The sequence below is a fragment of the Podarcis muralis genome, chromosome 16 (genome assembly GCF_964188315.1).
Source record: "Podarcis muralis chromosome 16, rPodMur119.hap1.1, whole genome shotgun sequence".
NCBI lineage: Eukaryota > Metazoa > Chordata > Lepidosauria > Squamata > Lacertidae > Podarcis > Podarcis muralis.
In genome coordinates this window covers 8682097-8704209 of record NC_135670.1, presented here as the reverse complement: position 1 = coordinate 8704209, position 22113 = coordinate 8682097, and the positions used below count along the sequence as shown (strand labels likewise).

At 47.9% G+C, this 22113-nt stretch overlaps 1 protein-coding gene across 1 annotated transcript in view; it reads right to left on the bottom strand.

Moving 5' to 3' along the window:
* IL6R (interleukin 6 receptor) overlaps positions 1-22113 on the bottom strand; it is a 33225-nt gene that overhangs the window by 5536 nt on the left and 5576 nt on the right. The window contains exons 2-9 of the mRNA XM_028711065.2: positions 16074-16325; positions 14317-14440; positions 9692-9867; positions 7344-7504; positions 6386-6533; positions 5958-6001; positions 3813-3888; positions 3174-3270 (exon numbers count right to left, since the gene is read on the bottom strand). Of these exons, the coding sequence (XP_028566898.2) occupies positions 3174-3270; positions 3813-3888; positions 5958-6001; positions 6386-6533; positions 7344-7504; positions 9692-9867; positions 14317-14440; positions 16074-16325 (1078 nt within the window). The remainder of the gene's footprint in view (positions 1-3173; positions 3271-3812; positions 3889-5957; positions 6002-6385; positions 6534-7343; positions 7505-9691; positions 9868-14316; positions 14441-16073; positions 16326-22113) is intronic.

Sequence of the window (22113 nt, the reverse complement as noted above, 5' to 3'; positions counted from 1 at the left end):
CCCGGCATCTTTTACATAAACGAAACCATTCAGTATTCCATTGATTATGGCATCCATCAAAACTCATTTACACTGTTGAATTTATCTTAATGCTGCCAACATTTTCAAGTCTACACAATTTCCCCCCATATATTCAATAAACGTTTTCCAATCTTCTTTAAACCTATGTTCTTCTTGTTCTCTTATTCTATATGTTAAGTCCGCAAGTTGCGCATATTCCATCAGTTTAAGTTGCCATTCTTCTTTGGTTGGGACCTCGCTCGTTTTCTATTTGGGGGCTAACAAAATATGGGCTGCAGTAGTGGCAGACAAACAACCGTTTGTGACACCTGAGAATTTCAGCCTGAATTATCCCCAACAGAAAGGACATTGGTGGTTTTTTTTGGGGGGGAATAAATAAATAAATAAATACATAATTTATACCCCGCCCTCCCCGGCCAAGACCGGGCTCACATAAACTATGAGATTAACCCCACTCGGTGGACCAAAATGTGGTCTAACACCCCCCCTTTAAAATCCATATCAATGAAAAGGAAATAACTCACTCTGAAACTCACCTACAGGTGGTACCTAACACGAAAGAAAATTAGTGCAAATACGCCCAGGAGCCTCACCAAAATGCTGGAGAGGGTGCACCTCCACAGGCACATACCGTATTTTTCGGACTATTGGACGCACCGGTCCATAGGACGCACCTAGATTTGGGGGGGGAAATAAAGGCAAAAAAATTTATTCCCCCCCCCCGCCAGGCGCGGGGCTGGGGCGGGGAAGCCCGAGCTTCCCCCTCCCCCAGAACGGGACCCAGAGCCATGCCGAAGCTGCGCGCAGCTTTGGCATCGCTCTGGGAGCTTGCGGGGCTGGGGGAGGAGGAAGCCTTCCGCCAGCCTCCAAACCATGTCGGGAGACAGCGGGATGGCGCGCTGCGCCTCTCCCGCTGTCCCCCGAGTTTGCGGGGCTGGGCCAGCCTTCTAACCAAGTCGGGGGACAGCGGGAAGGGCGCGCTGCGCCCCTGCCGCTGTCTCCCGAGTTTGCGGGGCTGGCGACGGGGAGGAGCAGGCTTCTCCCCCCGCCAGCCTTCTAGACAAGTCGGGGGACAGCGGGAAAGGCGCGCTGCGCCTCTCCCGCTGTCCCCCAAGTTTGCGGGGCTGGCAACGGGGAGGAGCAGGCTTCTCCCCCCGCCAGCCTTCTAGCCAAGTCGGGGGACAGCGGGAAGGGCGCGCTGCGCCTCTCCCGCTGTCCCCCGAGCTTGTGGGGCTGGCGGTGGGGCTCTCCTGAAGCCTGGAGGTTGTGGGGCTGGTGGGGGGGAGAAGCAGGCTTGCTTCTCCCACCCCCAGCCTCCAGATCAGGTCGGGGAATAGCGGGATGGCGGAGCGCCGCCATCCCGCTATTCCACGACCTGATCTGGAGGTTGTGGGGCTGGGGGGGGGAGAAGCAGGCTTGCTTCTCCCACCCCCAGCCTCCAGATCAGGTCGGGGAATAGCGGGATGGCGGAGCGCCGCCATCCCGCTATTCCCCGACCTGATCTGGAGGTTGTGGGGCTGGGGGGGGGGGAGAAGCAGGCTTGCTCCTCCCACCCCCAGCCTCCAGATCAGGTCGGGGAATAGCGGGATGGCGGAGCGCCGCCATCCCGCTATTCCCCGACCTGATCTGGAGGTTGTGGGGCTGGGGGGGGGGAGAAGCAGGCTTGCTCCTCCCACCCCCAGCCTCCAGATCAAGTCGGGGAATAGCGGGATGGCGGCGCTTCGCCATCCCCCTATCCCCCGAGCTTGTGGGGCTGGGGGGGGAGAAGCAGGCTTGCTTCTCCCACCCCCAGCCTCCAGATCAGGTCGGGGAATAGCGGGATGGCGGAGCGCCGCCATCCCGCTATTCCACGACCTGATCTGGAGGTTGTGGGGCTGGGGGGGGGGGGAGAAGCAGGCTTGCTTCTCCCACCCCCAGCCTCCAGATCAGGTCGGGGAATAGCGGGATGGCGGAGCGCCGCCATCCCGTTATTCCCCGACCTGATCTGGAGGTTGTGGGGCTGGGGGGGGGGGGGAGAAGCAGGCTTGCTCCTCCCACCCCCAGCCTCCAGATCAGGTCGGGGAATAGCGGGATGGCGGAGCGCCGCCATCCCGCTATTCCCCGACCTGATCTGGAGGTTGTGGGGCTGGTGGGGGGGAGAAGCAGGCTTGCTTCTCCCCCCGCCAGCCTCCAGATCAGGTCGGGGAATAGCGGGATGGCGGAGCGCCGCCATCCCGCTATTCCACGACCTGATCTGGAGGTTGTGGGGCTGGGGGGGGGAGAAGCAGGCTTGCTTCTCCCACCCCCAGCCTCCAGATCAGGTCGGGGAATAGCGGGATGGCGGAGCGCCGCCATCCCGCTATTCCACGACCTGATCTGGAGGTTGTGGGGCTGGGGGGGGGGGGAGAAGCAGGCTTGCTCCTCCCACCCCCAGCCTCCAGATCAGGTCGGGGAATAGCGGGATGGCGGAGCGCCGCCATCCCGCTATTCCCCGACCTGATCTGGAGGTTGTGGGGCTGGGGGGGGGGAGAAACAGGCTTGCTCCTCCCACCCCCAGCCTCCAGATCAGGTCGGGGAATAGCGGGATGGCGGCGCTTCGCCATCCCCCTATCCCCCGAGCTTGTGGGGCTGGGGGGGGGGAGAAGCAGGCTTGCTTCTCCCCCCGCCAGCCTCCAGATCAGGTCGGGGAATAGCGGGGTGGCGGCTCTGCGCCTCCCCGCTGTCCCCAGCTTTTGGGTGCAGGCTGCTGCCCGCAAGCCTTGCCAGCCCGCGGGACATCCCGCCGGGCTTGCAAGACTTGGGATAGCTTCCTGAAGCCTGGAGAGCGAGAGGGGTCGGTGCGCACGGACCCCTCTCGCTCTCCAGGCTTCAGCAAAAGCCTGCATTCGCACCATAGGACGCACACACATTTCCCCTTCATTTTTGGAGGGGAAAAAGTGCGTCCTATAGTGCGAAAAATACGGTACCTCCACATGTGGTGGGAATGCCCCAAAATCCAACTATTCTGGACAACAGCCGTACGAGAAATATGTAAAATAACTAAGCAGGTATTAGAAATCACCCCAGAACTGGCCCTACTAAACATCTTCCAAGACTAAGGTTTCGTGGATTCACCGCTCCCAGTAATCAACATCCCTCCCCCCAACTCCCGAAAATTAGGTGGTCTTCCTCACCGGAGAATGACTCCAACGACCAAGATGCCAACAATTCCAGTCACGCTTACAGCCATGATGAGGAACAAGTACAGAGGCGTAGAGGCAGCATTTTCCACTAGAAGGGACAAACAATCGGGGAACACAGTTAGGTCAGGCCACCCTCTTCATTTCCCACAATGCCTCCAGCTTTGCACCTCTCTGGGGCAAAGGCAGGGACCCTCAAGTCCAGGGTCCAAATGCGGCTCTCCATCTGGCCCTCGGCCAGGTTGCCCAGCAGGGAATTCGGCCCTCAGTCCAAAAGAGCCTGCCGTGGGGCATTGTGGGAAATCAACATGGAATCGAATTTGCATTTGTGCCCCACCTTTTTCTCCAAGGAGTTCAAGGTGGCGTACATAACTCTCCCCCTCTTCCTTTAATCCTCACAACAACCTGTGAGTTAGGCTAAGCTGGGAGACAGTGTCTGGCCCAAGGTCACCCACAAATAGGAAGCACGGCTATCGCCTGCCATCACCACTAGGGAAGACTACCTGCCAAAGATCCTTGCTCCCATCACCCCCGGCCTTTCGCCCAGGCAATGTCCCCGTATTTTTTGCAGCCCTTGGCATGTATAAAAAGCCATCTTTCTGTGAGCAAGGCCACGAGAGGAGGCACACTTACCTGTTGGCTTGCTCATCACAACAGGGAGCTCAGAAGTGCACTTAGGAGGCTTAACGGTGCTGGCAAAAGGATCAACCTGCAAGAGAGAGCAAAAAAGAAAAGGGCTGTGAAATATACTCAGAGTCGAGAGTGGATTTCATGCTCTTTATTCAGCTCATAGTGGTGAGGAGGAAATGGAAGTTCCCCCAGAATGTCTGCTTTATATACATTATTTACACAATGGGCCCCACGTGATTGGCTAATTCCGGGATTCACCTGTAGGCCAATCAGGTTGTAGGTTCACTTCCACCTGGAGCTGGATTGGGTGGCTCCTGTGGACCAATCAGACTGCTGCATTCTGAACCCTATTGTTCTAGGACCAATCAGACTGCTGCATTCTGGATCCTATTTTTCTAGGACCAATCAGACTGCTGTTTTCTGAATCCTATTTTTCTAGGACCAATCAGACTGCTGCCTTTTGGATCCTATTGTTCTAGGACCAATCAGACTGCTGCATTCTGGACCCTATTGTTCTAGGACCAATCAGACTGCTGCCTTTTGGATCCTATTCAACTCAGTACATAACAGGCTGAGTGCAGCCAACTCTGAATAGCTGCATCTCTCCATTTAGACAAGGCACCCTCAGTGGTCAAAAAGAGGAAGCAGGGTTTATTAGGGGCCAGCGTCTCGGAAACAGGGGCTGTGCCTGCTGAGAGGAGCAGTTGGAGCCTATGCCTTTTGCTAGCGGAGCTGTTTTGAATGCTTGTGGCTGGCTTGGATGGGTTTTAGACCTTTAAAAAATTCATATTATTTTAGCTGGTGTGGAGGCTACAGATTTCCTGAGTCATGTAATAAACAAAAACCTGCCCTTATTCCCTTATGGGGGACACAAGAGCCCTTATAGAGTCCTTTGTAGGTTCTCCATCGGTCGGAGAAAATAACAGAGGCCAACCAGAGAATATTGAGAAGCAAAGCAGCTAGTAAGCCTGATCTTTATTGATCTGTTGCAACAGGGTGTTCCCATCGCATGCAGGAAAGGAGGACAAACCAGAACAAAGGTGTGCCTGCCCTTATATAGACATTTTAAATCGCACCCCCAGAAACATCATACATACATCACAGAAGGGGTGGTCTACAACAGAAATCTGAGTGCGTTGTTTATCTCCTGTCTGGCAGACCTGTTAATGGTCACTTGATTGGATACCCTGGGGAGCCTGGCCAGATATTTGTTTATTACGGTCAGAAGGGTGTCTTCATGAAGAGGATTGGGTTCTGGCTGCATTATTATTATTATTATTATTATTATTATTATTATTATTATTATTATTCACCACCTTCCAAAGCTCCGTCTCAAGGAGATTTACACATAAGAAAATAAGAAAGAGTTTAAAACACGAAAACAACCAAGATATTTAAAACAGCACCAAAAATCTAACAAGCGGACACTTGTGGCCAAGACCTATTCATCCAACTGGGAAAGCCTGTTAAGAGCCAGTGGGGTTTTAAGTGGAAGCAGCGTTAGACTAGGACCTGGGAGAGGCCCGGGTTCAAATCCTGCCCCTTGGCTATGAAGCTCACTGGGAGACCTTGGGTCAGTAGGCCCCCTTGAGCTCCTTTGAGGAAAAGGTGGGGTATAGAATAAATAAAATAAATTGTAGCCCTAGGAGGGGGATAGTGTGGGGGTTTCCTAACAACTCTCTGCACCCCTAATGAACTACAGCTCCCAGAATTCTTTGGGTGGAAGCCATAACTGCTTCAAGTGGCGTGGTACTGCTACAGGGCCTAACTTTGGAAAACTGAGAAACCAAAATGAACAGATTATCCATTCTCCCCCCAACCCCTGACCCCACTGACTGGGATTGGTGAGAGCTCCTGGTCCACCCACATCCGGAGGGCCACACCTGAACTTTAGTGACAGGTGGGTAGATTTGGGTTGAATTGTAGGGAAAACACATTGATGGTAAGTGATCTATAAGTCCCCTCCCTCCAATGTTAGGATTTTACGAGCCGCCCCCAACAGACAGTGGAAGCGCAGGAACTCTTCGCTTGTTTTTGAAACTACATCAGAGACTGGAGCGGGGTATATATGGACCACTTGCAGGGAGGGCATCCCAGCGCTCTGGAGCCACAACCCAAAAGGCCCTGCTTCTCGTGGAAATTACTTACCTCTGAGGGGACCGGCGTGGTTTCCGAGTCGCGGTCCTTGGTTTCTGAAATGCCAAGGAGAAAAAGAAGGGATTGAATAAAAAATATATCTGGGGGCGAGGCACAGAGAGAGATAGAGAAATAGAACTTCCTGTTTTTCTTAATAGAAGACTGTTGCACCTTTATTCTTTTAAGAGGGAACAAAGGGGATTTACCAGGAACAAATCCAGTCTGGACAAGCCAGACTGGATTGCTTAACTCAAGAGATTCAAACGAATCTACCAGCTAGCTTCCTGCAATATACAGGGGAATATACTCTGCTGCCAGCTCACTAGTGTGAGTGAGGAAGGACAATACTTAATATATCCCCTCCTACTATCCACAACATTCCCACAAACCTGCCATATAAGGAAGGGCACAGGAGGGGCAACGGAAAGGGCTCTGCCAACCTGTCCAGGGCACTCCAAAGCTCTCCCGGCTCCATTCGCTCCAGATCCCTTGGTTGAATTCTTCCCGGGCCCGCACCTGAACGACATGGCGGACACCTGGCATCACATCAGAGATGGTGTAGGTAGTGTATTCGTCCTGAAGGTGAATCTGTAGCCGAGAGAAAGGGAAAGGGGCACAGCTCAGTGGCCTGGCATGCAAAAAGTCCCAGGTTTAATCTGCAGAAGAACCGCCAGGTGAGTCTGGGAGAGACATCTTTCCTAAAACCCTGGAGAGCTGCTGCCAGTCCATGTAGGCAATGCTGAGCTAGGCGGACCCAGAGTCTGCGAAAGCCAGATCTTCGATATGGTACCATGAGGACTGGAAACTTGATATGTAGGGGAAGGACCAGAGCTCAGTTGTACAGCAGGTGTGCTGCATGCAACTGGCTCTCGAGGGAGAGCTGCGGGTGGTTCTTCAAACCCCGGGGGTTTGCCACTGCAAATCAGCATAGCCTAGTGGAGAACCTGTGGCCTTCCAGATGCCACAACTCCCGTCATCTCTAACCAGTGGCCTGGTTGGCTGGGGCTGATGGGAGTTGTAGTCTGACAACATCTGAAGGACCACAGGCTCCCCAGCGTCGCTCCATTAAAGTGCATTAAATATGTGGTCCCTGATTGGTTGGGATATGTGTCCAGGACAGGGATGGGGAGCCCGCGACCCTCCAGATGTCGCTGGACTACAAATCCAATCATCTTGATCATTGGCCATGCTGGCTGGGGATGATGGGAACTGTAGTCCCAACAATGCCCAGCGGACCACAGGTTTCCCCGCATCTGGTCTAACGAAAGATGCAGCCAAGAGGCACACAGGAAATAAGGTGGGGACGCCCATTATGTCTGCATCCTGAAATCTGCAACCCGTACTGGTTCAGAGAATGCCTGCCCTCTCCTAATCCCAAAATCAAAAGTAAGGGCAGACCTTGTTGTATGCAGCTGAGGCTTCCACCCGGTAGCGGATCTCGAACTGCAGGCGGAAGAAGGAGGAACCCCAAGAGGGGGGTTTGCGCCAGGTCACAAACAGTTTGCGGGGGTGCAGCTCCACGTTCCTCACCTCCACGTCGACTGGTGGGTCTGGCTTCACTGTGGGGGGGGGGGGAGAGATCAGCCAGAAAGGTTTACAAAAACTGATACTACCCTTTCTGGTACCTTTCCCGGGAAAATCAGAGGCTCACCATGTCAGGTTCCTATTGGAAGACAGGACAAATGCTAGAACATTAGCAGTAGCAAAGTTTTAATCGGTGGTTGCAAAAACAAATAATCCCTATATTCTGAACAAAATGCTTGTTTCACCTGGAGGTAGGCTGTCTGAATTGTATATTGCTTTGTAATGATTTGTTGGGTCTCTGGACCCTAATAAAGATTGATGATGATAATCAGGTTTAAAAAAAAAGGAGAAAGGAAAGTCTCTCTCTCTCTCTCTCTCTCTCTCTCTCTCTCCCTCTCTCTCCTGTTTTCTGCAACATGTCATCAATGCAATAATGGAGCATTTGTGCTGGATTCATGCTGGACCAGAGTATCAAAAGAGAACCAAACTCCCTTTCGCACAGACAACACATTCACAATTAGAAAAAAGAGACTTGGTTCATTCACATCTTGACTACTGCAGTATAGCTTTCTGTCTTTGATTCCCCCCCCCCCCCCTATTTCTTCTGTGGTACATAACATAACTGGTGTATGTGCACAGACATGCATATATTTTTTTAACTAAATGGCCAATGGTATGTTTTGATCAACATCATATGGAGATGAGGTGGTAAAAACAAACTGGTCTGTGAAAATGCCCCATTCCTCCATGGCATGCTCCTCTAACTTTTATCTTTATAGTCCAGTAAGTTATTTTGCTCTCATTGTTGAAAAACAAAAACCTTGCATACCTTATTTGATTCGATAATTTCAATGGTTTTCTTTTATCGCTGCACAACTAAGGATGATTTTATAACTTTTTCGTACGTAGCTGTTACATGCAGAGCAATCTGTCTTTAAGTAGGGGTAAATTACTCTAAACAAAAATTGGATCTTGGATAGTTTTCCCTACAAGTAAAGCGTCTTGTTGTTTAAATAAACTTCTCGTTTAAAATAAAAACAAAACATACAACCCGAAGGGATCTTTCAGCAAGCATTTTAAGCAATGGTTTCTTTGAATTCTGAGGGCCACAGTCCCTCCTGGCAAGCTTCCAAGGGCCGCACGCCTGTGATGCACAGGGCCAGAAGCAAAATGGGAGTAGCGATATGTACATTTTACTTCAGTCCCGTAGCTAGACTCTACACACACTCATGCGCAAGACAGCCGCCTCCTGCATGATTTTGTCTCATCCTCTTTTAAAACCATCCGGGTTGGTGGCTATCGTTGTCCCCTGCAGCTGGGAGTTCCGCAGTGTAACTATGCACTGCGTGAAGAAGGACTCTCTTTTACCTTTCCCGAATCTCCCGACCTTCAGCTTCATTAAAAAGGTAAAGGGACCCCTGACCATTAGGTCCAGTTGCGGCCGACTCTGGGGTTGCGGCGCTCATCTCGCTTTACTAGCCGAGGGAGCCGGTGTACAGCTTCCGGGTCATGTGGCCAGCATGACCAAGCCGCTTCTGGCGAGCCAGAGCAGCGCACGGAAACGCCGTTTACCTTCCCGCCGGAGTGGTACCTATTTATCTACTTGCACTTTGATGTGCTTTCGAACTGCTAGGTTGGCAGGAGCAGGGACCGAGCAACGGGAGCTCACCCCATTGCGGGGATTCGAACCGCCGACCTTCTGATCGGCAAGCCCTAGGCTCTGTGGTTTAACCCACAGCGCCACCCGCGTCCCTCAGCTTCATTAGATGCTCACAAATTCAGATGTTATGAGAGAGTGAGAAAAACCTCTCTCTGTCGACCATCCCGGGAAGGAAGGTGATAAGAGTTCACGGTCGCTTCCTAGCCGTGTCAAACCATTCACGGCACATGAGGGGAATGACCAGGGGCTCGGGAAGGATTCCGAGGGCCAAATGGAGAGATCTGGGGGGCCGCAGACTGATGCTCCCCCAGTCCTGATTCTACACTTTATAGAATTATGGAATTGGTGGAAAGCACCAATTTTTGCCCCATGTGGGGCTCAAAAGCACAGGCTAAAGATCAAGAGTCTCATGCATCTAGGAATATTTGGGAGAATTTGCAAGCATCAAAAATGTGCAGGGAGGAGAGTCGGGCATGGGCAGATTCGCTCCAGCTCCAGCACAACATGCGCCCTGGCACATGGCATACCAGCCCCCATTCAGAGTAAAGATGCTGCTACTCACACAGATTTTCGGTGCTGATGAAACTGTGGCTGCTCAGGGCTCCCGCCAGGTTGAAGATGCAGACGGACACCTTCAGGATGTGCACGTCGTCAGCGATTCCTTCGATGCGGCAAGAGAACTTCCGGGACTTGGTGTAATAGCGGCAGGGCTGCTCGACACGGTTCACCCCAACGAAACTAGGGGACACAGGGGGAAAGTGTGATAGGAATTTTCAGGTCTTAGATATATGGCAATGTTCATAACCGCACGTACATAGATCAGCACAGGAAGACCGACCTGAAGCCATTTTGATTCCTAAACTGAGCAAATGTTTTCTCTGCATGGTCAAACTGGAAAAGCCTCCCCATTGTCTTTTCCTTCACAAATCCTGTCTTAAGGGTATGTCTGTGTTTGAATAGGGTGTGAGCCTGTGACCTGGCCCAAGTATTTATCACTACAAAAGAATGACCGGGCTCCCCAGGCAATCCAATCAAGTAACCTGCCAGACAGGAGATAAACAACAACAGGAGAAAACAATATTGAAATTTCTATTTTAGACCGCCTTTTCTGTGATGTAGGTGTGATGTATCTGAGGGGTGGTCTTCGGTTACACCCCTTCTGTGATGTATGTATGATGTTTCTGGTCTTGATCTACAAGGTGGCAATTTCAAAAGTCTTTATAAGGCCTTGCACAGCATTTTTCTGGGTCCCTCCTCTCTCCTGCGGGTGAGGGGAGCACCCCGTTGCAACAGATGAATAAACATCAAGCAAATATATAAACCACATGTCTGAAAACCCTACAGAAAAAAATGTCCTGAGCAAATTGACCTCAATTATTTCTCTGCAAGGTCAAAGTGGGAAACCTCCCAGTTGTCTTTTCCCTTCACAAATCCTGTCTTAAGGGCACATTTAAGATATGAATAAGGTGTGAGCCTGTGACCTGGCTCAGAAACTAAGTATTTATCATTACAAAAGACTGGCCAGGCTCCCCAGGCAATCCAATCAAGTGACCATTAAACAGGTAACCTGTCAGATGAGATAAACAAGTCACTCAGATTTCTGCTGTAGACCGCCTGTTCTGTGATGTAGGTATGATGTATCTGGGGGGTGGTCTTAGGTTACACCCCTTCTGTGATGTATGTATGATGTATGGAGGGGTGGTCTTGAGCTCCAGGGCAGGAAATTTAAAATGTCTATATAAGGCCTTGCGCGCCATTGTTCTGGGTTCCTCCTCCCTCCTGCGTATGGTGAGTGAGGACCCTGTTGCAAGAGATCAATAAAGATCAGGCTTACTAGCTGCTTTGCTTCTCAATGTTCTCTGGTTGGCCTCTGTTATTCTCTCCTACCAATAGGGAACCTATGTAAGGACTCTATATGGGCTCTTGGATACCCCATAAGGGAAAAAGGGCAATTTTTATTTACAACAAAAGCACACGGAATGCTCAGCCAGAGGAAGGGAAGACACTGGATCTCACCGCGATTGAGCATAGCTGGCGTGGAAATGCCATGCCTTGCCAGCTACAGCGCATGACAGCGGTCAATGAGCAGACCCTGCCTTGAAATTAATGGGTGCAGCTGGCGGAAGGCCAGTTGATTTCAACAGATCTTCTCTGCGGGTAATCAAGGCTGGTATGCACTGTGCATTTAAAGCACATGTGTGTGTGTGTGTGTGTGTGTGTGTTTTCTATTCATCTTGCACTTAACAGCAGACCCACCTAATCTGCACTTCCCAAAACAATGTGCAAATTGAAACACAGCCATGCTTTTGAAACTTGCACTTCTCCAAATTTTGCAACGGGAACAAAAAAACACACGCGTATACTGTACTTCAATAAGGCGTGGGAAAAGAAATGCACACACTGGCGAAATTGTCATGCATTTGTTCCTTTGTGCGCTCAAAAATAAAATAAAATGTGCCTATTAAGGAAAATTACATACTGTGTAATTTCACTATACTGTACATATTAATCGCCTTCTAAGCTACCGTCTCAAGGCGATTCACACATCAGATAAATTAAAAATAGTTAAAAGCACAAAACAACTGATGCATTTTAAACTGATACATTTCAAACAAGACGGAAACCCTAATAAACGGGCCCTTGTGATTCAAGACTCATTGATCTAGCTGGGAAAGCCTAACAGAACAAAAATGTTCTGACTCTCCTTCCCTGAGGATTCACAGCAATCAATAACTTAGTCAGTAGAGCATGAGACTTTTAATTTCAGGGTTGTGGGTTCAAGCCCAGATGATCCTTGTGGTCTCTTCCAAATTGTTATAAGAATGCAAAGATCTCAAATATAAATTAAATGTTCATAAATGTACAATGCAAACATATACATAAGTATATTAACCATGTGTCTGAAATAGTATAGGAGAGTAATCCGGAAGCCATTTTAACTCTCCCAATGACCTCAGATGCAGTAAGGGAGGCATATGGGGAAAGCCTTCCCATTGTCTTTTTGCTTGCAAATCCTGTCTTAAGGATGCATTTGTATATGAATAGAGTGAGCCTGTGACCTGGATTCAGGAACTAAAGAATTAACCATCACAAAAGAATGGCCAGGCTGCCCAGGTAATGCAGTCAGTGACCATTATTAGGTATCCTCGCAAATAGGATTTCTGCTGTAGACCGCCTCCTTCTGTGACGTATGTATGCTTTTTTTGGGGGGGTGGTCTTCAGCTACAGGGTGGGCAATTTCATAAGTCTGTATAAGAGCTTATGCACCATTGTTCAGGGTTCTCCTCCCTCCTGAGTTTGGTGAGTGGGGACCCTGTTGCAACAGTTGAATAAAGATCAGGCTTACTAGCCGCTTTGCTTCTCAGTATACTCTTGTCCGCCTCTGTTATTTTCTCCTACTGATAGGGAACCCACTTAAAGACTCTATATGGGCTCTTGGATACCCCATAAGGAAAAAGGAGCAGTTTTTTCTTTTAACAAATTCTATGATTCTATCTTCTAGGTGATAGATGAGGCAGTCTGTGGCGATCACACAGGGTCCCCGGATGTTTCACCGTCTATTGATCCCTGTGCCACCACTTTATTTCTCGCTGCCACCACCCAGGCCCTACCTGGGACAATACTGAGTCCAGTCAGGGTTAAAATGGAACATAAACTTCTGTTTATTTATTGCAGTTTAACAAGCGTCTGGTTTCATAAAGGGTATCGGTCCATTACAATCATGGGGTGCCTATCCAGACCTATAACTTCCGCTACCTGCTCTCACTCACTAAACCACCTCTCAGATATTTGCTTGTCTTCCTAGCCCCTAACTGTTCCTGACTCAGGTTATTTCGCTACACTAACTCAACCTACCCACAGACTCTATCCCAATTCACTCCCACTCCAACCCACCACCCAACTCCCAACAAACGCCACCCTGAGCTGCTTTTATAGTCCCTCTGACTCCACCCCCCTGGGTTCTGATTGGGTAACCTGTTTAACTATTTCACCTCCAGCACTCTCATATGTTAACATCACACAGTCTCTCATATGTTAACATCACACAGTCCATCAGGATTTACTTTATCAGCGCAAACCAATGTGGAAATATATTTTTTTTTTAAATAAATTTTTTATTGAAGTTTTAACAAACACCATAGCATAAAAAGAAAAAAGTAAAAAAAAAAAGAAAAGAAAAAAAGTACAAAAGATAAAACACGTATAACCTCAATTTTTACTTTCTTTAAGCTTACTTTCACGACTTCCTCATACCTTCCCTTTCTGTATTCTAATTTCAGATTCAATTTTCAGCAAATCCTTTCCCTACATTTACAATAATTTTAGTAACAAATATTTTCTTCCAATTATCCCTTACTGCTTTTAACCCCTTAATAACCAATCCAGCATTTTTCTAACCTTCATTAATTTTACAATATTTTTTTAGATACTCTTTAAACTTCTTCCAATCTTCCTGCGCCGTATCGCTTCCCTGGTCACGGATTCTGCTCGTCATTTCTGCCAGTCCCATATAGTCTATCACCTTCAGTTGCCACTCTTCCACGGTGGGTAGTTCTTGCATCTTCCAGTACTTTGCGATGAGTATTCTTGCTGCTGTTGTAGCATACATAAAGAATGTTCTATCTTTCTTTAGCACCGATTGGCCGACAATGCCCAGGAGAAAGGCCTCTGGTTTCTTAGGGAAAGTGTACCTGAGTACTTTTTTCAGTTCATTATAGATCATTTCCCAGAAGACCTTAATCTTTGGGCACGTCCACCAAAGGTGAAAGAATGTTCCTTCAATTTCTTTACATTTCCAACATTTATTATCGGGCAAGTGATAAATTTTTGCAAGCTTGACTGGGGTCATGTACCACCTGTATATCATTTTCATAATATTCTCTCTTAAAGCATTACACGCCGTAAATTTCATACCTGTGGTCCACAACCTTTCCCAGTCAGCAAACAAAATGTTATGACCAATGTCCTGTGCCCATTTAATCATTGCAGACTTAACCACTTCATCTTGTGTATTCCATTCCAACAACAAGCTATACATTCTTGACAGATCCAATGTGGAAATATAGAAAAGCGAACTCAAGATCGGGATGGGAATGACAGGGTTGCCCATTGCTAACCCAACAACCCCAACATCCCTCATATCATATCCGCTCCCACGGATTAAATGTTTCCCCAGCCTCCACTCACTTTTTCTGCACCCACATCCTGGCTTTGGTGTGGGTGGACATCCCACGAGACGTCTTCCACTCACAGAAAATGTCCTTGGCTAAGCTCTTTCGGAAGCAGGTGAAGTTTGGCGCCTCTGGCGGTTCTGAAAAGGGGGAAGAGACTGTTACATGGGGGCAGGATACGCAGCCTTCCGCATATGCTCAGGAACTCCAGTGCTGGCTAGTTAGTTCAGTTTAACAAAGTTCACCGGATTCCCTCTGTATATGCAAAGGTCTGGCTTGTTTCGTTCCTCCTTTCACTTGCATGCGCCACCTTCTCAAAGCTAAAACCATGCGCAAGGCTGCTTACCCTATGGGATTTATTTTTACAAAATTACAAAAGCATTCCTAAAGAACAAACCAACCATCAAAAAGTGTGCAACCCAACAATTTGCACATGAATTACAGTAGGATCCAAGATAAAGACATGGAATAAAGTGTATCAATAAAAGGGGGGGGGGGGAAACGGTCAAAAACGGCTGCAGATTCTCCTTCATCAGAGATTTTTTAAGCAGAGGTTGGATGGCCACCCGTCAGGGATGCTTTAGTCGCACGGGGTGGGTCTAGATGATCCTCAGGGTCCCTTTCGATTCTGCAATTTTATGATTCTATAATACCCCAGCCCAAGAGTGTGTTCAGCAGCCTCAGCTTCTGCAGCTGGGGTCCCAATTTGTCTATATAGAAGCTTTATTCTCTATAATGATGAAACTCACAGGTAGAGAACACTTTTATTATGATTATGATTATGATTATGATTATGATTATGATTATGATTATGATTAATACCCTGCCCATCCAACTGGGTTGCCCCAGCTACTCTGGACAGCTTCCAACAAATATAAAAGCATAATACATATTTTGTTTCCTGCTTGGCAGGGGGTTGGACTCGATGGCCCTTGTGGTCTCTTCCAACTCTATGATTCTATGATTCTATGATTCTATGATTCTTATTTGTTTATATATAATATAATATATATTTATTATATGGAAATGGAATCTTTGGAAGAGTCCATGCTTTTTTTAAAAAAAAAAAGCTTTTATTTATACTTTTCAAATTTATACATTTCATTAATTTTACAATCATTTTAACATTACAGTGTTTGACTTCCTTCCCCCTCTTTCTGCAGTTCCTTAAATTTATTTTTTTAATATCTTCTGCATATCCAAATTCACTTAATTTGCTCGTTTAATTACCAACTTTGAATTAAATTATCTACTCTTATGAAATTGCAGGTTATTACAATAATCCTGCCAATGTTTCTTTCTGTTTGCAATTTATCTGTAAATTACACACACACACACACACACACCCTTTGGAGCTATGCTGTATCTCTGTAATTCTCTTTCCAGGCTGTGGCGTTTTACAGTTTAAATGCCTGGTTCTTATTTTATTTCTCTTTGCTATGTTGCGCTATTTATTATTATCGTTATCATTATTATTAGTTAACAAATCATATATCCCCTAAAACATCCGAGCCTCACCAGGAAGCATCTCCCATCCTTCCCAGGCGAACAGAACACGAATAACAAGTGATTATACCGTTGCCCGAGGAGGGTGCAATGGGGGGGCGGAGGAGGGGGCGTGTCTGGGGAGAGGGGGCGTGGTCACGAGGAATCCCGAGGGCCAGGTGGAGAGGTTTGGTGGGCCACATTGGGCCTGAGATCCCCCTGTCCTGGCTCAGGCCCTGGGAAATCCATTCCAAGGAAGAGGGAGGGCAGTAAAAGTGTCTCAATCACCTTCTACCATCAGGCGCAGGGAGCAAAGGAGTCGGCGGCTGTCGGTGTAGCAAGCGTAGCGGCCGGAGTCACTGAAATATACCGACGGCAGGAAGAGGCTGGGTCCGGGGATCACCTGCCTGCCGGTGGATGCGCTCAGGTTCCTTCCGTTGAACACCCAGTGCACCTGAGTGATGTTCTCTAGCTCCCCCTCCAGGCAGGGCAGGGTGACGTTCATCCCTGGCTGAACCAGAATCGTATTGGGAGACACAGCTGGGGGTGGAAATAATGAGGAAAGAAGAGAGAAAAAATGGTCGTCAGGTTATTTCCCCAGAGATGTTTATCCTCTTTTCCCTGAGCTGAACCAAATAGAGTCATACCTCGGGTTACAGACGCTTCAGGTTGCGTGTTTTCGGGTTACGGGCCGCCGAAACCTGGAAGTACTGGAACAAGTTGCTTCCGGGTTTCGGCAGCCGCGCATGCGCAGAAGCACTAAATCGCACTTTGCGCATGTGCAGAAGTGCCGAATCGCAAGCCGCGCGTGCGCAGACGCACTGCTGTGGGTTGCGAACGCTGCGGGCTGCGAACGTGCATCCCACACAAATCACGTTCTCAACCCAAGCGTCCACTGTATACAGAAATCATAGAATCGTAGGGCTAGAAGGGACCCTGAGGATGGTCTAGTTCGTGAATATGCAGCTGTCACACACAGGGATGGAGAACCGGGCGCAAGCTAGCAAAATGAATTTCAATAGGGACAAATGTTCAGATTCTGCTCTTCAGCAGGAAGAACCATGTGCACAAATATAGGATGGGGGAAGACCTGGATTACTAGCCGTAAATGTGAACAGGATCTTGGGTTCTTGGTGGGCCACAAGCTTAGCATGAGTCAACAGCAGCCCCCCCAAAGGCTAATGCTATTCTAGGCTGCATCAACAGAAGTCAAGTGTCCAGATCAAGGGAAGTCATGTTGTTGTTGTTTAGTCGTTTAGTCGTGTCCGACTCTTCGTGACCCCCTGGACCAGAGCACACCAGGCACTCCTGTCTTCCACTGCCTCCTGCAGTTTGGTCAAACTCATGCTGGTAGCTTCGAGAACACTGTCCAACCATCTCGTCCTCTGTCGTCCCCTTCTCCTTGTGCCCTCCATCTTTCCCAACATCAGGGTCTTTTCCAGGGAGTCTTCTCATGAGGTGGCCAAAGTATTGGAGTCTCAGCTTCAGGATCTGTCCTTCCAGTGAGCACTCAGGGCTGATTTCCATCAGAATGGAGAGGTTTGATCTTCTTGCAGTCCATGGGACATAGTACCACTCTATTCTACCTTGGTCAGACCACACCTGGAGTCCTGTGTCCAATTCTGGGCACCACAATTTAAGATGGATGTTGACAAGCTGGAAGGTGCACAAAGGAGGGCAACCAAGATGATCAAGGGTCTGGAAACTAAGCCTTATGAGGAGCACTTGAAGGAGCTGGGTATGTTTAGCCTGGAAAAGAGGAGACTGAGAGGAGATATGATAGCCATCTTCAAATATCTCAAGGGCTGTCCCATGGAGGAGGGAGCATGCTTGTTTTCTCCTGCTCTGGAGGGTAGGACTCGAACCCTTGGCTTCAAGTTTCAAGAAAGGAGATTCCGACTAAACATTTGGAAAAACTTTCTGACAGCAAGAGCTTTTCGGCAGTGGAACAGGTTCCCACAAGAGGTGGTGGACTCTCCTTCCTTGTCATCATAATAATATAATCATTTATTTTTTATCCCCTGCCCATCTGGCTGAGTTTCCCCAGCCACTCTGGGCAGCTCCCAATCAAATGTACAGCATTAAATATTAAAAACTTCCCTGAACAGGGCTGCCTTCAGATGTCTTTTAAAGATAGGATAGCTGCTTATTTCCTTCACACCTGAAGGGTGTTCCACAGGGGGGCCACTACCGAGAAGGCCCTATGTCTGGTTCCCTGTAACCTCACTTTTCACAGCAAGGGAACCGCCAGAAGGCCCTTAGCGCTGGATCTCAGTGTCCGGGGTGAACGATGGGGGTGGAGACGCTCCTTCAGGTATACTGGACCGAGGCCGTTTAGGGCTTTCAAGGTCAGCACCAACACTTTGAATTGTGCTTGGAAACGTACTGGGAGCCAATGCAGATCTCTCAGGACCGGTGTTATGTGGTCCCGGCGGCCGCCCCCAGTCACCAGTCTAGCTGCCGCATTCTGGATTAATTGCAGTTTCCAGGTCACCTTCAAAGGTAGCCCCACATGGGAGCGCATTGCAGTAGTCATGGACGCTTTAGCTGAGATTCCTGCATTGCAGGGGGTCAGACTGGATGACCCTGGGGTCCCAACCCTAAGACTCTATGATTCTATGAACCTGCAACCTTGGTGTTATCAGAACCACACTGTAACCAACTGAGCTATCCAGGCTGACTTCAACACATTAAGATAGATAGAGATAGAGATAGATATAGATAGATAGATAGATAGATAGATAGATAGATAGATAGATGGTAGATAGATAGATAGATGATAGATGATAGATAGATAGATAGAGTGGTGCCCCGCAAGACGAATGCCTCGCAAGACGAAAAACTCGCTAGACGAAAGGGTTTTCCATTTTTTGAGTCGTTCCGCAAGACGAATTTCCTTATGGGCTTGCTTCGCAAGACGAACGTCTTGTGAGTTCTTGCGAGTTTGTTTCCTTTTTCTTAAAGCCGCAAAGCCGTTAATAGCCGCTAAGAGCCGTGCTTCGCAAGACGAAAAAACCGCAAGACGAAGACACTCGCGGAACGGATTAATTTCGTCTTGCGAGGCACCACTGTAGATAGATATAGATAGATAGATAGATATAGATAGATAGATAGATAGATAGATAGATGATAGATTAGAAATTAAATAAACGATGTGGGAGGGCGGGAACAAAACGATCAAGCGGCCCTGGAGCAACTCCCACATGTAGGAAATTCCCTGGTGGAGAATCTTTTTCAGTCCCCTCTGAGCCAGCATCCGAGGGCCGCATGCCAGCAGTTCTGGGGGCCGGAGGGGAACGTTTGTGGAGCAGCAAATGTACATTTTCCCCTTTGTACAGTAGATTAGTTTCAACACCCTCCCTTGCAGGTCCCCTTCTGTCTGTCCTCCATCCAAGCAAGGCAGAGGCACGATCAGAGTTCAAGGATGCCATCCCAGTCAGGAAGGAAATGTTCAGCAGGCAAGGCGAGGCCAGGCTTGGGGAGAGGGGCTGTGGCTTGGGGACAGTGTCAAGGGCCAGAGGGAAAAGTCTGGGGGTCCACAACTCCATTCCTGGGTTGCGGGGCTTGGAGGCTTCTAAGCTTGGAGGACAGGGTCGAAATTTTAGGAAAGATACAGGGAGAGAGATAAAATTTAAGAATACAATATATATAAAATACGATATATTAGATATTTAGTATGATGAAGGATTTGCATTATGGCAAGTAGTTATGGTTAGTAGAGTAAGAGATTAAGGATGTCACGTGTGTACAAATGTACAGCGGAACTTCGGTTTTCAAGCGTCTCAAAAGCCAAATGTTTCGGTTTTCGGACGTCGAAAACCCAGATGTAATCGCTTCCGTTTTCAAACATGCCTCAGAAGTCGAATGGCTTCCGAGGTGCGTTTCTCAATTGAATTTTCCAACTGCCCGTGGCGCCTCGGTTGTTGAATATTTCAGAAGTCGAACCATCTTCCAGAACGGATTATGTTCGACAACCGAGGCTCCACTGTATTATTATTATTATTATTATTATTATTATTATTATTATTATTATTTAACCTGCCTTTCCCCATAAGGTCAAGGGCAAGTCCCAACCATTTAAAATACAACATTAAAAACATTATATATCAATTTGGATCTACATTATTTGAGCTTTACAGAGCACATGCTGCATTTTGTAGAAATAATAAAAGTTTCAAAAAAGTAAAGTAGAGGTGTATCAGATTTTGTGTGGTGTAGTGAAAGTGGACAGAGAGAGACCATTTCCCCCTAATAGTGGAACCAAGAAGGGTCATTCAGCGAAGCTGAAGGTTGGGACAGTCAGGGCAGGCAGAAGGAATGACTGCTCACAGCGCATGGCTGAATTATGGAACTCTCTGCCACAAGAGCTACTGATGGAGAGTTGCCAGTGTGCTCAGGTCCTGTTCCCTGTTGAGGCATCCAGCTGGCCGCTGTGAGAGAAAGATGCTGGACTGATTGGGCCTTTATTAAGTCCAAACCATCAGGGCTCTGAACCTCAGCTCCTTGGAATCACGAGTGGGGAAATAATAATATAATAATAATTTATTATTTATACCCTGCCCGTCTGGCTGAGTTTCCCCAGCCACTCTGGGCGGCTCCCAATCAAGTGTTAAAAACAGTACAGCGTTAAAAGTGCTATAGGCCAGGATATTAATAGGCAAGATATTAATAGGCAATAGGATATTAATAGGCAATATGATATTGATATTAATATTAATATTAATAGGCAAGATGTTAATAGGCAAGATGTTAAATTGTTCTTATATGCAACAATAGCGGCAAGAATATTGTTAGCCCAGAAATGGAAGCAAGAAGAAATTCCGACAAAAGAAGAATGGCAGACGAAATTAATGGACTATGCAGAATTAGATAAAACGAGAGGAAGGATTCAAAACCTGCCGGACCAGAAATTTACAGAATATTGGAAGTATATGAATTACGCTAGTAGGACTACAAATTACGCTAGTAGGACTACAAGAAGTTTGGTAAGGAGGAATATACGAAGTGTTACAAAGTAGAAAAAGATAGAGATGATTGGTTATGAGTTTGAAATGTCATAGGGAAAATAAGAAATGCATACTAAGAGATTAGATTGGAAAATTTTCAGACAGGACTGATGGAAGTCAAAAAAATTGAATAAGATGTAAAAGTATGTTTAATTACTGTTGAAAATGGTATGTTAAAAAACTAATAAAAAATTATATTAGAAAAAAAACGAGTGGGGAAAGTCCTGTTGCGCTCGTTTCCTGTTTACATCTGTAGACATCAGGTTGGCCACCGTGAGAACAGGACAGGGGCCTCGGATGGGCTGCTGGCCTGATCCTGCAAGCTCTTCTTCCTATTTCTAAGCTGGAGAAAGGGGCACAGATAGCAGCCAGCTGGCGAACTAAAGCAGAAGGTCTCCCAGGAGGATATGCTGCAACATTTTGTTGCAAACCCCACTTTCCCACACAGTTACATAAACAAGCCAGGCAGATTAATTCATTCTGGCTGGTTGGTAACCTGTTTGTGTGTCGGGGGGGGGAGGGGGGCACAGTCACCTCTGCACTGCTTTGCCCACCCAGTAAATATTGACAAAAGCTACCTTCACCTTTCCAGGAGTGGTATCCTAGCAACAGGAAAGGACACGCTGTGCGGGGGGAAAGCACCCCCCCCCCACGTTGCTCTATGGAGCCCCTCCAGTGGCGAAATCCACCACTTAGCATGAGTGGTACCCAGGTTACATCAGAGGCCCTTATCCACAGCATACAGTCCAAGCATATTTCACACACATAGCTTCCCCAAAGGGATTTTGGGAAATGTAGATAACTCTGCATGTACTCCGTATAGCTAAAGCTATGGTTTTCCCAGTAGTGATGTAGGGAAGTGAGAGCTGGACCATAAAGAAGGCTGACTGCCGAAGAATTGATGCTTTTGAATTCTGGTGCTGGAGGAGACTCTTGAGAGTCCCATGGACTGCAAGAAGATCAAACCTCTCCATTCTGACGGAAATCATCCCTGAGTGCTCACTGGAAGGATAGATCCTGAAGCTGAGGCTCCAATACTTTGGCCACCTCATGAGAAGAGAAGACTCCCTGGAAAAGACCCTGATGTTGGGAAAGATGGAGGGCACAAGGAGAAGGGGACGAGAGAGGACGAGATGGTGGGACAGTGTTCTCAAAGCTACCAACATGAGTTTGACCAAACTGCGGGAGGCAGTGGAAGACAGGAGGGCCTGGCGTGCTCTGGTCCAGGGGGTCACGAAGAGTTGGACACCACTAAACGACTAAACAACATCAAAGTTTACTCTGCACAGAGCTACACTTCCCAGCCCATTAACAAACAACAG